At 41.8% G+C, this 15,178-nt stretch overlaps 1 protein-coding gene across 3 annotated transcripts in view; it reads left to right on the forward strand.

Moving 5' to 3' along the window:
* The window catches only part of PPP1R12A (protein phosphatase 1 regulatory subunit 12A), a 2,492,399-nt gene that overhangs the window by 360,487 nt on the left and 2,116,734 nt on the right, over window positions 1-15,178 (forward strand). For all 3 annotated transcript variants that reach the window (XM_044087956.1, XM_044087957.1, XM_044087958.1), the window contains exon 3: window positions 1,762-1,880. In XM_044087956.1, the coding sequence (XP_043943891.1) occupies window positions 1,762-1,880 (119 nt within the window). The remainder of the gene's footprint in view (window positions 1-1,761; window positions 1,881-15,178) is intronic.

Raw genomic sequence — 15,178 nt, forward strand, 5'->3', positions numbered from 1 at the left:
CTTTATCATTTTTTATCCAGACAGGTTCTCTCTCAGAACAAACCCTGCATTTATGCCTAAGGTGGTATCCAGTGTGGCCCTTAACCAAACTATTCATTTGCCAACTTTTTATCCAAATCCACAGAACAAGGGGGAGAAAATTCTGCATTCTTTGGATGTACACAGACAACTTAGATTCTACCTGGACAAAACTAAAATTTTCAGAAAGACAGAACAATTACTAATGGCATATGCCGCAGCATCACAAGGAAAGGCTATCTCCAAGCAGACTATTTCAAAGTGGATAGGTCACTGCATTCGTTTCTGCTACTCACAGCACAGCAAACCAGTGCCTAAGGGCATTAGGCCACATTCAACCAGAGTTGGTTCAGGGGAGTACCAACCAAAGACATTTTAGAGGCTGCTACTTGGAGTTCAGTGCATACCTTTACAAAACATTACAATCTGCCTCTTTACTGTAAATCCAGGGCAAGCTTTGCCACTGCAGTTCTGCAGGGCCTCATAGCCGCTCCTAATGCTGTTTAGCTCCAGCCCCCCAACCATAGCTTTGGGACTCAACCCAAATGTAATGACTGCAACAGTGAAACACGAAGAACATAGTACAGTTATGTACTCTTACCATAAATGTAGATGTTCGAGTGTATTCACTGTTGCAGTCCAGGTTACCCACCCGCCATCCCCCTTACTTTTGCTGGAACTTATCTTTACTTCTCTAATCTATACAACCTAGGTAGTGTATTTGCTTATAGATGAGGGTAAAGCTTATTTTGGTGCATGTATGTTTTATTTACATATTTTTAGCCTACCCCTTTGGGGGCACCTGACATCTGGGGCAAGAAAAACTGAAGAAAATGGCGTCGGCTGCATCTTTTATACCCCTGACAACCTGACGTCAGGGAAGTGCCGACAGCAACTGACGCAAGACCCAAGACTTTGGAATTCAGGCCGACTGAGGGCAACCTGCCAGCAGGATAACCCAAATGTAATGACTGCAGCAGTGAATACACTCGAACATCTACATTTATGGTAAGTGTACACAACTGTACTTTTTTGAAGTTAACTTGTTTAGGTGGACTAAATGTAATTTCCTACACTTATTGCTGTTCCAGCAAGATGCTCATGTAGATTGGGGGCACATTCAGTGGGGGACAGTAGCTATGTCTTATGCCTTCTTTAAATATTCCTCCATTGTGGGTATTTGTGCAGCAGTCACCAGGACATCTGTTTGTAATTTAACTAGACAGTACATGCTGGACATGGTTCCCTGGTCAAGTTTTTCCTTTAGGGCCATTTTACTCCATGGTATTCTGTCATGATGCCAGCCAAGATGTTAGCTGGGAGCTTCATGCAGACAGACTAGATAATGACATAAGATAGTTGTGTACTTGCCATCTTCACTAACCCTGCCTTCAACCCCCTTCCAAATTTGACCCATAGTGTCTTGTAACAGGCCTCCATTGACTTCTCTTAGTCTGTTTTCCTCACCTTTATGTGGTGACCGTTTCCAACCAGGTCAGGGAATAGGGAATTTTAGGCTTTCAAGTTTTGAGGTAAACCGTAAGTGGTGATGCATTGTGGGAGGTAGTGGGAGAACTTGAACTGTGTGAAGAGCTGTTGGTTGTGTTGGTGCCTAAGACACGACCGGTTACATCTTATGAAGTGGGTAGAGATGGATAGTTACGATCCAGTTTTATGGTACTTGCATAATTATTTATATGCTTGCATTCACTGCAGTCATGCTTTTTCTTTTTGATTTTCCAGATACATAATTCAGCATGGAGGAAATGTTGGAGCAGTAAATAGTGAAGGAGATACTCCATTAGACATTGCTGAAGAAGAGTCTATGGAAGAGCTTCTTCAAAATGAAATTAATCGACAAGGTACATTTTTTCCATTCATTATTTTGTTTGGGAAAGCAGGCAGAGTTTGAACTTTATAATGTAGGATTGAAGGTTGGACTTTTCCAGTATCTGTAAAATTGGTTTGCATGTACAATTTTCTGATAAGGATGGTGGCTTTACACTAGTAGCTTACAATATTTTCATCATCTTGTACCAAGACCCTGCTGAGCAGCAAAAAAATGTTATGGCCAACTTTCCTCTCTATTTAGACTTAAAGCTCAAACATATTTTTTGCGCATTCCTCTGCCTCCAAAAGAACCAGTTGCAATGATGACAACCATTTACTCTCCTTGTATAAAATTAGTAGACTCCTATTTCAGGGTCATTGCATATACATTTTAGAAAGTCATGCTAACAAAGAACTAAGAACTTTGTTACATTTTATTGAAATGTTTAGCTTGTGCACAGGCATGGTCCTCACTTCTTTTAGGTTAGGAAGTGGAAGGGATCACAGTCCAGACATCTTTAATGAGGTAAAGGAGATGACGAGTTCCTTTTTTCTTACTTGTCAAAAAGAAGGCTGCCTTTCAGGATTTGCTCTTCCTGTCTGTCTTCACTGGGGTCATCCAGCTATGCTTGAGTTTTATTCCAGGTGTTTTTGGAGCAAAGGGGGTACAGTATTAATGCTTCCTTTCCTTATGTATGAAATAAAATTAATGTATTAGATGAGTCCTTTAGCTTGTCTGTTTTGTGGTTTGGAACATCTGCCTAGTTACTCGTGCTTTTGCCATCTCCATTATCCAGCCGTGCGGATGAATTTTTGCTTTGTAGATGCACATCTTCATATTTTTTAAAAGAAGCATCTTTTTTGAATTATCACCTATGACATGGGTAGTCATACATTTATGTAAGTAAAATCAAACTATATTGACATTTTAAGTTGCAGACATATACCACATATAATCTTCTATATAGTCCTTGTCAGTCAAACATCACATAGTTCATTCATCAGTTTCTGCCTTCCATTAAACCTCATTCCTCCTCCAAAACATTATTCTGCATGTATTGTTCTCGCAATTTGCGGTGGTGGTGCTGCGGTAGCATTGTTGCCTCACAGTAAGACGTCCAGTTCGATTCTCAGCAAGAGCGTCTTCTGTGTAGAGACCTGCGTGAATGGGTGTACCTTCGTGGAAGGTTGTGCGTCAGGGCTGGCAACTCAGCACGTAAAAATCTACTGCCAATCATTAGCGGACCGGAGTTCCGCTGTGGCGACCCCTAACCGGGAAAAGCCGAAAGACACAACATTGTTCTCACAATTTATTTATTTTTTTTTGGCAGTCACCAGAATTAAACTTAGCCAAGGTCTTTACTATGTCTAGGCATAAGGAATTTTGATTTCTGTATCACAGCTCAAAAAATCATTTCCTTAGTAACACAAATTTGCTCACCCAGTTTTTCTGACATAGTCTGCAGGGAATATTTTTAAGTCTGCCAACTCATTACACTCCCAAAAAAATATGTTCCCAGTTGCCTTTCTTCCCCTATCACATCTCCAACATTTGTAATGTACTTGAGGGAAAATTCTTCGGAGTCTGCTTTGGGTATAAAAAATAACTATGCAAACACTTCAAGCAAAGGTCTTACATTTTCTAGACTTTATTGCATGTTTTTGAGCCATACATATAGCCTTCCATTGTTTCTTTGTGAATTGCTTACCTAGTCTCTTCTCAATCATTTCTAGCATCCTCTGATTCCTATAGTTATAATGTAATGTTTTATGTGCTCTACTAATTAGCTCTCTTTTAACAGCAGCTTCTGTTTTAGGTTGTACTAAAACTCTACAAGTGATGGTCTTTTTTTAAACACATTTTTTGAACTATCACTTGTGACATGGGCACATTTATATTTATATAGAAGTAATCAAACTGTATTGACAAGTTAAAATGATCAAACATTATGCTTCACTTATATTGATTTATATCATATAACCTAAGCAATATTACATAAATTCATTTCCTGACCCTTTTTTTAAACAAGAAACATCTTTAGTAAACCATTACGACATAAGCAATTTTACATCTATATAAATGAAAAGAAAACCACACCGACACAATCCTAGTTGCAAGCATTTTACATCATAAACCATACTGATACACTTCCAGTTGCGAACATTCTATATCCCTTGTGATCTACCCAACCGTTTTCAGTCTAATATTACCTAGCTCGTTTAAGTCCTGCCTTCTTTTAAACCTCATTCCTCCTATGTATGTATTGTTCCCACCATTCCCATTTTTTTCCTGTGTAGTTTGCTCCTAGCTTTTTCCAAAGATCTCAATAACAGTTTTATCTCTGTTACACAAGTATTTTCAGTTGGGATCACCCTGTTCCTTTCTCTTTGCCTTCCCTAGCCATGATTGATATTTATCTTTAGCCTGCAGTCCAAATGAATTCTTGGCCTCTTCCCATTCTGTTACCTTTCTCCAATTTGCTCCAGTGCCTTGATTGCTTTGCATATTTTCTCCAGTAAATTCCAGCCCCGTCTTGCCTATCCTTTGTATCCCTAATTCCAGTCATCCCAGTGGGCAGAATTTTCTCTCTCCATTCCGTGGTTGGCATAGTTTTTAGAATACTCTCTGCTGTTTTATGAATGTAATATTCTGTATGGTTATTGCTATTCTCCTTGGGGATCTACATCCAAAATCCCAGTCTTTCCTTATTTTTTGAGCTTCCCCTTGTTTCATCATCCTCCCTTTCCACTTTGAATTATAGCTTTCTGCTTGTGCTGTGTATAGGAGCCTTAACTGTGTAGCTCTGAAATACCCGTTTAGATCAGGTAATACCAAACCACCTTGTTCTGTTGGAAGGCTCAACTTATCACACCTGACTCTTGCACTGTTCCCCTCCAAGATAAAATCCTACTTTAATTGCTATCCACAGCTTCACGTCTGGTTGATAAAACTGTGCATATCTTCATATTTTGTCTACATTTCTCCCTATCCCCATTATGCAGGGGTCACATCTGGACTTTGAGATACTAATGAAGGTACAGGGGAGTTGCAATAAGTTCTTCTGGAGCCCCTTTTTATGGCTCACAAGTCTGTCTTTACAAGTCTCTCTCTTAAGCATGTTTTATCTGCCACCCCATGTTCCCTGTGGAACAGTCCAGAGTCCTAGTGGGTGCTAGTGTTCAGGGCTGTACTGTTGTAGACTTTTGTGAGTTACTTTGGTATTGCTGTCATTATAGGTACATTTAATTTAGGAGTTTGGACCAACAGATGAGATTCTTTGGCGGACTAAAGATCTCATCTGTTTTATTCAGAGGCCATCATTATAGCTATGAGTGGGCTCAGATGGCCTGTTGGGAGTTCTTAAAAACTATCTGCCATGCATGGAACTTTTGCCACCCATGCTGTATGTTCTGCTGGGAAAAGTCTTAAGTGCAGGAAAAAAAATCTTCCTGAGGCCAGCTGATTTCTTGAAGTGTGCACAATTTAGCAGGAGTTGCTAATTTTTTTGGAAGGTTTTCAAGTGTTTGATGAGTGGTGCTCAAGCAGGCTCACCTGCTGCACTTTCTTTTCTGTCATGAAAGTTTCCTGATCCCAGCACCAGGATCTTCATGATAGTCACCTCAGATGTTTCACTTGGCAGTGTCGGTAGTTAAACTGAGTAATTGAGGCGAATTGTTTTTGTCCTTCTTTTCACTTTTAAGGCGATATTCATAGACATCATATGTTAAAACTGTTTGCAAGTTGCTTGAGAAAATAAAGGCTATGTAGAGGTTCTTTCCATCATTTTGTTAAAAAAATGACTGTGATTGTCTTGCATCAACATTTCTTTCACACTTTTCAGTAGTGGCAAGGCTGCACAAGTCACCTCTTTAGGAACCCTTGTCCTTCTACACTTAATGTTTTGAGATATATTTCCTATATTGTAATAAAATTCAAATTATGAAAGTATTTTATACAAAATTGTTTTAAGTGGGCTTGGTCCACAAGCAGAGAGTGGGTTTAGACATTTAGACACACTGTGTAATGCTAAAATGTAAAAATAATTATTTTATGCAGCCTCATTTCTAGACCTGTTGGCCTGAAGATGGCTTTTGAAATGTGCGATCACTCATTTTTTGCCAAGACTCCCAAAATACTTTGCTAATGCTTATGTATGTATCTTTAAAATTGAACCATCTGTGATGCTAATGAGGTGGAAAAAGGTGTCGTTCAGTAAACATCAGGAGTGGACCCCTTTTTATTTATAAATTTGATAGGAGTCAGCAAGCCTGTAAATAAGTTTGTACTAAAAGAGGTTATCCTTTTACAAAATTTGCAAACTACAGAACATGTACTTCATTGGATTCAGGTAAAGCTTTCTCGAATTGTGCTTTTATAAGTAGCAGTGGGCTAAATCCAATTGCCTGGATGCCTGGGGCCCACTATGCAGTAACCAACAAAACCATTTCTTGTTTCAAATACCTTGTGTGATTAGGCACTTCCCTAATTTTCAGACATCTTTAAGAAGCAGTAGCTGTTGATGTGATGAAATAGTTGAAAGTCTGAGCCAAGCTTTCAAAATTTGACATCGGAGGCAAGATATGTAGTTAGATTTAGTGTTTTGATTCTAAATTTGGAACATGCGCTAACTTCATTAGTGATAAACTTGTCCTGCAGTAGGCATTTCCTTCAGACTTTATTTACAGGTCTTTTCTGATGGTATTTAGGAAGAGAGCTTTTAGAAAGGTGGAAGTAATTAGCTGAAATAATTTGTCATCTTGGAGCTTAAATCCCTCAACTTCTGCATCCTTTTGTCAGAGACAGCGCTTTGTTCTTGAATGGGTACTGGAAGACCTTATTTTCCTCCTTGGATCTAAGATTATGGATGGATGATTCCTTCCCTGTTCCTGGCAGCTGTGGTACATTCTTAACTGGATTGTAGAGGATGTTCTAGATATACTTGTGCAGAAGGGATTTTGGCGTAGGCCAGTTGTAGGGAGGTAGCTTAGGTCTCTCCGTCTGGATATGTTTATGTTAAGGTTTGTTAGTGTTGCTACTGCTGTGTTTAATTTATGATTTCCTCTGCTTAAGCAACTCTTTCTAATATGGAAGATTCTTGGGATCATTTATACCTTTTTGGAATGGTCCTTAATTGTTGTGTTATGTTTTCACTATTGGAAAATTGGGCATGTATCACAGTTATCTATCATTCACATATTTTTGAATGCAAAGTTTTCAAGGGCAGATTTAAAATGTTGCTATTGCGATTTCATAGTTAATTGAGTAATTCTGAAAGAACTTTCTCCATTGTGGATGATATTGATCTACAACAGGCAAGCTTGCAGCACTTTGCCTTCAAGGTTTGACTTGCTTCATTAATTCCGCGACTCCATGCTAAGACAGTTAAAATTGCAGAATAGCTTTGTCCTCCTTTAGTGCAAAAAGCAGACTGAGTGGAGTGTATCATTTACTTTTTTCTTTATTTAGCATTTGATTACCTGAAATTCCAACTCGCAGAGGCCAAGACAGAAACTCTGCATGTAGATGTTGATACAGACTTTTAGAAATACTGTTTACAAATAAAAGCATGCAATGATACACACACACATATATATATATATATAGAGAGAGAGAGAGAGAGATGCAGATTTTAACATACCAGCTATTAGTTTGATTGTGTAAGTTACTCTGTAAACGTTGAAACAGTCGTAGGATTTTTTATTTTGGGGGGGGGGGGGTAGTTTGTGCAAGAAAAAATATCCAGAAACTAGTAGAGTGAAACCTAATGAGAAGAAAAGTGAGTAGAGGAAAATAGTGGAACTGCATGTGATAAAAGGGTGGATAGGGAAAGAGTGTAGTTAATCCTGGACTGTGGCAGGAAGAGAGCCAGAACTTGGAGAGATGCTCTTCAGTAGAGTATTTAAAGTTAATGAGTGTTGTGGTAAGTCTAATATTGAATGGAATATTACATTTTTTTAGCAATGTAGCTGGCACATATTGAGCTACCTGATGTATTTGATTTTGGGGTTTTAATGAGAGAGATCGGTTGCTAGATAGTAAAGATTTTGTTAGTAGTAGTGTAGAGTGTTTTTGGGATCTGGACAGTTTTCAGGTTAGTAGAGAAAGAGTATGGGTTGTAATTGAGAGTGTGTTGAGTAGGGAGATGATGTTCTTGTTTCACTGTTGCAGTAATCACACTTGGGTTATCTGCCTGCATGCCTGCAGGTAGCCCTCAGTTGTCTCGAATACCAGAGTCTTGGGATTTCTGTGTCGGATGCTGTCTTCTCTTCCACAACGTCAAGTCGTCAGGGGTATAAAACATGCAGCCAACGCCATTACATCAGCTTTTCTTGCCGAGCGGAGCCTGAAGCAGAAGCAGTTCGCAAGTGCTGGTCAGCAGCTATCTGAAATTTTTGTTGTTTGAGTTTCAGACCTGAAGTCTTCTAAAGCTAAGTACATCGTTGGGGATCCTTTTTTCTTGCACTAACCGATGTCAGAAAAAGTTAACAATTGTCTTGTGTGTGGAAAGCAAATACCTCACAGAAATTTTCATTCTTACTGTGTCACCTGTTTAGGCCCAGACCACAACGTTCCTCGCTGTCGATTTTGTGCCCTGTTCAATGCCCAAACTATTTGTCATCTGGCTATCTTTGTCGCTAAATTCTTTCGCACTCATTCTCCGTATTCCGAAATGGCTTCGGTAAGCCATCCGACTACCGATCTTCTGAAAAAACGTAAGGATAAAGACAGACCGCATAGGTTCAAAACTGCCGACAACTCTTCTGTTAAGCTAGTAGCCATTCCGCCGGTACTCAGTGAGGTGCTTTCGCAGCCCCTGATACCCGCTTCTGCAGATTCACAGACCTCTACTGAGACCCATTCGGAGCCCGGTATGCCGCGAGATGCCTCTTCGACTATGGAACCTGTGGATGTCTCTTCCTTGGATGGGTCCAGAGCCGTTGTGCAGGCACCGGCTTCTGAGGGTGTATTCAGACCTTCTGATGTTCATTTTAAACAGACTACTTTGTTTCTGAATAAAACTACTGAATTTCTCATGCCAGAGTTTGCACTACTCCTAGTAACTCGACGACCAAAGTGCATTCTCAAGCTCCCATGCCACAGAAACAAATGCTTAGAATGGCTGAAGACCTTATTACTTTAATTAGGGGAAGCCAGCCTTCCCCCTCTAAAAGACAAAGAATTGATTTTCCTTATAATTCTACAGATCATGAGTTCGATAACTGTGACCCCTCAGATTGCCAGGACATGCCCTTATCTACCTATGAGGATTCAGATGCAGAGGATTCCATTCCCTCTGCATCCCCCCCAGAGGACTTTTCTTTCTATGAAACCCTGCATACCCTCAGAGCATTTCTGCTGGGAGTGCCAGGACTACCCACAATCCAAAGAGAGATGCAGGGAATTTTTAAACTTGCCTCAGCACAGGCCTCTAGAAATCCCCCCCCCCCTTTTTGGAAATTGTAGATGATGTCTTCATGGAATCCAGTCTTACCCCTGATACTTTGCAACAAACTCCTAGAAAGCCTGCCAGGTACTACAGAGTACCTGACTCTCTCAAATTTCTATTTAAAAATCCCACTGCGGACCCAGAGGCCATTTCCCAGGGACCTAAAGGTATTAAGGCTACTACAGCCTAAAACCCTACCCCTTCGAACAGGGATTTTAGGGCTTTAGACAGCTGGGGAAGAAGGTATATACCTCTGCAACTCTTGCCATCAGGGCTTTAAAATGCCAGTTTCATGTGCTGAAGTACCAGTAGCATATTATGGAACTAATTAAACAAAAAATGATGATTCCTGATTGTGCAGAACATAAAGATTTACAAGAGTTAATGCATTCTGCAAACCAAGTTGGAAAACATCCTTTGCAGTGTGGATTTGATGCCATAGAAACATCTTGTAGGGCTGCTGTCACTGGGTCTGTTCTTAGAAGGCATGCTTGGCTGAAGGAACAAATCTTGCCAGACCATGTCAAAGCAAAATTACTAGATGCTCCATTAAACCAAGAACGTTTGTTTGGCACTAAAGCAGAAGATGTTCTTAAAAAGATGGAGGAAAAAGCTAAATCTATGCAAACTGTTAGATTTCCTACACGTACAGCCACCTAGATTCAGTAGGCATTGGCCTTCAAAAAACTGGACCTTTCCAGTCCCTCCCAGACCTTCTCAGTCCAAACCCAGGGGCAGCAGACCACCAAGACTACAGTCTCAGGGTGAGCACAGATATAAACAATGGAGTGCTCCCACCTCAAAAACAGGGAGTGGTAAGCCACCCTCTTATGGAAAAAGTTCACAATGACTTGTCCTTCATCCTTCCCAGCCATGCCCAAGTACTTGCATCCCTAGGAGGAAAACATGCCCTGCATGCAAAAAAGTGGGATTACATTACCCAGGGCAGATGGGTTTTGAAAACATTGTATCCCAGGGATACAGATTCTACTTCCACTCACTGCCAGACCCAAGCGGATTGCCAGGCCTCCCCCCAAACCAGTGGGCAGAGGCCCAAAAGCAAGTACTTTCTCTTCTCAGTATCAGGGCTGTTCTACCTGTTACAACAGAGCAAAGGGGACAGAATTTCTACTCCAGACACTTTCTGGTGCCCAGAAAAGAAAACTCTTGGTGCTCTATCCTGGATCTGTCAGTTCTCAACACCTTCCTGGTGGTACCAAAATTCAAAATGCTTACTCTCCAACAGCTGCTTCCTATGCTAGCCAAGGACTCCTGTCTGGTCACCCTAGACTTAAAGGAAGCTTATCTGCACATCCCCATAAGGGAATCTTGAAGGACATGTCTACGTTTCAGGGCAGTTCTCTGCACGTCCCTTTGGCTTATCTACTGTGCCCATGGTGTTCACAAAATGCTTGGCTCCATCCATTGCATACTGCAGGCAGAGAAAATTTCAAATTTACCCATACTTGGACAATTGCCTGATTCAGATAGACAGTCAGGAATTGCTACTTCAGCACCTGACAATTGTAGAGACTCCTAACTTCTCTGGGGTATACTATCAACGAAAAGAAATCACATCTGGTACCTAGCCAAAAAATTGTATTCCTGGGAGCAAGCTTGAACAGAACTTCCCAGATGGCATTCCTCACTCCAGAAAAACAGGTTTATTTGACAAACTACTGGCCACCCACACCTAGATATCTGCAAGAAAAATACTACAAGCCCTAGGGTTCATGGCCTCATGCATTCTCCTAATTCCATATGGAAGACTGCATACGAGGAAACTTCAATGGTACTTAAAAAGTCTCTGGTGTCAACATTTTCAGGACCTGAAAACAGCGATTCCTATCATTCCTTGCCTAAGAACAGAGTTCCTTTGGTGGGCAGACACCTGCTACCACGACGAGGGACTCCCTTTCAGTCAACCCCCTGCCACCCAAACCCTGATAACAGATGCATCAGACTATGCATGGGGGGCTCACATGGCAGGCAAATGCATTAAAAGCAAATGGAGCCCAAGACAAATGCACCTGCATATCAATCAAAAGGAAATGTTAGCTGTACAGAATGCACTGACAGTCTTCAAATACCTTATCCTTCCAGGACAACTCTTGATAAAGACAGGCAACACCACAGTTATGTGGTACATAAACAAGCAGGGGGACCTCATTCCTACCCACTCTGCAGGTTAACCATGGATCTGTGGAACACAGCCTTGAGCAATCAAGTGCACCTGCAAGCTCAATTCCTGCCAGGCAAGCAAAATTCACTGGCAGGTGATTTAAGCAGAAATCTAATGGACCCACACGAGTGGAACTGGAACCCAACTCATTCAAGCTTCTAATCCGCAGGTGGGAGACACCAGAAGTGGACCTCTGTGCTTTCCCCAGAACCATCAATTGAGCAAATTTTGCACCAGAACTCCCCACAGCCAAGCATGGAAAGTGGATGCTCTATCCTTTACATGGGAAAACCTCTCAATCTGTGCCTTTCCCCCTCTGCCCCTCCTCTCGAAAGTACTACTCAAGATCAAACAGGACAATCCTGATTGCACCAGACTGGCCACGCCAGCACTGGTACCCACTTTTACCCAGTCTGACAGCAGTGCCATCCTGGCACCTGCATTAGACCCTTTCCCTTTCGTCCCAGCAGGAGGGCCAGATTTTGCACCCTCAGCTGCAAACCCTGAACCTAGCAGCCTGGCTCATTCCATGAATACATCTCCAGCAACCCTCAGCAAACAGGTGCTGGATGTCATCCTTGAGGCCAGGAGGCCTAGTACTAGGAAAATCCTATTCAGAAAAGTGGTAAAGATACTGCTCTTGGAGCCAGTCTCAGGGAAAGGACACAACTGTGCCCACCTTACCTCAAATCCTAGATTATCTAGCAGGACTGCTTCACAAAGGCCTATCCTTCTCTTCTATTAAGATTCATGCGTCTGCCATCTCAGCTTATTACATTACTGAGCCACCCCTCTTCTCTCACCCTCTGGTCAAACCGTTCTTGAGAGGAGCTAACAATCTAAGACCCCCGAGGAGAACTCCCACTCCAGCCTGGGACCTTCTCTTTGTACTAGAGAAGCTCATGCTTTCCCCCTTTTGAGCCTGCTGCTACAGCAGAGTTAAAATTCCTCTCTTGGAAAACAGCTTTACTTCTTGTCATCACTTTAGCAAGAAGTGTCTGAGTTGCAGGCCCTTATGGCTGTGGAACCCTTCATTATCTTCCATGCAGACAGGGTTTCCCTCAGGACTAACCCATCATTTATGCCCAAGGTGGTATCCAGTGTGGCTTTAAACCAATCCATCCATTTACCAACCTTTTTCTCAGAATAAAGGGGAAAGGATCCTGCACTCCTTGGACGTGCACAGGCAGCTTAGGTTCTACCTTGACAGGACTAAACCTTTCAGAAAATCTGACCAGCTGCTAGTCAGCTTTGCTACAGAGGCAGAGGGCAAGGCCATTTCAAAGCAAACCATCTCCAAATGGATAGCACACTGCATCCATTTCTGCTACAAACACCATGGAAAACCTACCCCACAGGGAATCGGAACCCTTTCCACTAGGGTTACCTCAACCTCCACAGCATTTCTCAGGGGAGTCCCTACCAGGGACATCCTGGAAGCTGCAACCTGGAGTTCTGTACACACCTTCACCAAGCATTACCACTTGCCTATCTTTTCTAAATCCAGAGCTGGATTTGCTACAGCAGTCTTGCAAGGCCTGCTAGCCAGCCCTAATGTTTCCTAACTGCCTCCACCCTTCCTCAGCTTTGGGAATCGGCTCAAGTGTGATGACTGCAACAGTGAAACACGAAGAACATAATACAGTTGTACACACTTACCATAAATGTAGATGTTCAAGTGTATTCACCTTTGCAGTCCTGGTTACCCTCCCTCCTTCCCTCCAGCCCCCTGACTTTTCTGTACTTTCTACCCATCGTCTTTTTTTGGCCATATCTTATGGCAGTGGTATTTACTTTTTACTGGAGGTGTTCCACACCGTGTAATTGCTTCCTATTTTGGGGGCTCCTGACATCTGGGGCAAGAAAAACTGATGTAATGGCGTTGGCTGCATGTTTTATACCCCTGACGTCATGGAAGAGGCAACAGCATCCGACGCAGAAATCCCAGGACTCTGGTATTCGGGCCGACTGAGGGCTACCTGCAGGCAGATAAACCCTAGTGTGATGACTGCAACAGTGAATACACTCAAACATCTACATTTATGGTAAGTGTGTACAGTTGTACTTTTTGCTTGACTTTAATACCCAGTTTGTGAATAAGTATTTGTTGCTTTGGATAATTGTACTTGAGCAGTAGGATATATGAGGATATATCGATATGGTTATAGTTGTAAGATGACGTTCAGAGGTATTTTGCTTGGAGGACACAATGCAAGAGTTTTGTTGGAATTGTAAGGGTAATGAATGTAAGTGTGCATGTAGGTGAAGGTTACTAGTGTGAGGAATTGTACTGTAGTAGAAACATTGTTTTTAAATTGCAAGAAACAGAGGAGTTTGAGGGACAAAGGATGTAATTAAGAAAGGCAGTACAGAGGGTTTATTTGGGGAAGTAGAAGTTGAAATGTCAAATATGTTGAGTCTGGAGGCTTAAAGGCGATTTTGAGATGTATCAGTGTTTTGAGTATAGGTATGGGGAATAATTGATATGAATGACAATGAATTTATGTGGTGAGAGGTTTATTAACACTTCTTACTCATACCTGTTCGACACTGTTCTCGTCATCAACCTCCTCTTGCCTATTTTTCTACTTGGGGTCAAGGTGTTGTCATCTGTCACCATCTTTCTGTTCAGTACCACTCCTACCTTCAACACTCGCGCCTGAATGCCGCATGTCTTCCCTCACACACAGTTTATCCACCTGTGCTGGTCGCCCTTGTTTCCTCTTGTCTTCTTACTGTCTGTCCCATGTCTTCTTCAGATATCTTTTACTTTTGTGCTTGTGTCCGAACCACCATAATCTGTTCTTTTTAACCTTTTTGTGCAGTTGGAGTTGCTTTGAATTCTGCTGTTATGCCCTTATTTATTCATCTGTCCCCCAGTGTGCATCCTAGCACCCATCTCAGGCACTTAATTTCCATCACCTCTAGCTTTCTTAACTGCTCTGCCTGTACTGCCTAGGTTTTGTACTGTACTGGTCTCACCAGTGTTTTGTACACCTTACTTTTCAACTTGTTTAGCATTCTGTCTTGCACTACACTTGCACTCTGTGCCAGTTGGCTACAGCCCCTTTGATTCTAGCTTTTACCTCCTCATTCAGACTTCCCTTCTCCTCAACCACCTCTCCCAGATATTTGAAGTTTTTAACCTGTTCCACTATTTTCCATTCTATCTCAATTGTCTGCTTCTTCTGATTTTCCCTTTTGCTGCTAGTACAACTGTAGCTGCACTCTGTTTCACCCCATATGCCTTCTGCTTTGGATTCTATTCCCCTGTCCTTTAGGGGATAGGGTAAGGAAAGGTAGTAAAACAAAAATTCTTGATTTCATTGTGTATGGATGTAGAGAGATTAAGGGTAGGGGTAGTGTAAGCAGTATGGTGAGATGAAGGTAGGCTGATAGGGATAACAAAGGAAGAGATGAGAAACTAATATTAATCTGATTGTAGTATACGAGAGAACATCGCAGGGTTGAAAGAAAGGGGAGTTTTGATGACTGTCTTAGAGGTACTCGGGGAGGAGGTCTGAGTTGGAGTGGATATAGTGCAGAGCAGTGTGGGAGGGAGAAAACCTGTTGGGAATGATGCTAAATGGAAATTGGGAATAGGTGAATGGAAACTGGAGTATTTCTATGATAGTGTGGGAAGGTATAGGAATTGGGTGTCATGGGTAATAGGTGGACAGGAAAATTACAATGGTAGAAA

The sequence above is a fragment of the Protopterus annectens genome, chromosome 11.part0 (assembly GCF_019279795.1).
Source record: "Protopterus annectens isolate FY-2018-M chromosome 11.part0, PAN1.0, whole genome shotgun sequence".
Taxonomy (NCBI): Eukaryota; Metazoa; Chordata; order Ceratodontiformes; family Protopteridae; genus Protopterus; species Protopterus annectens.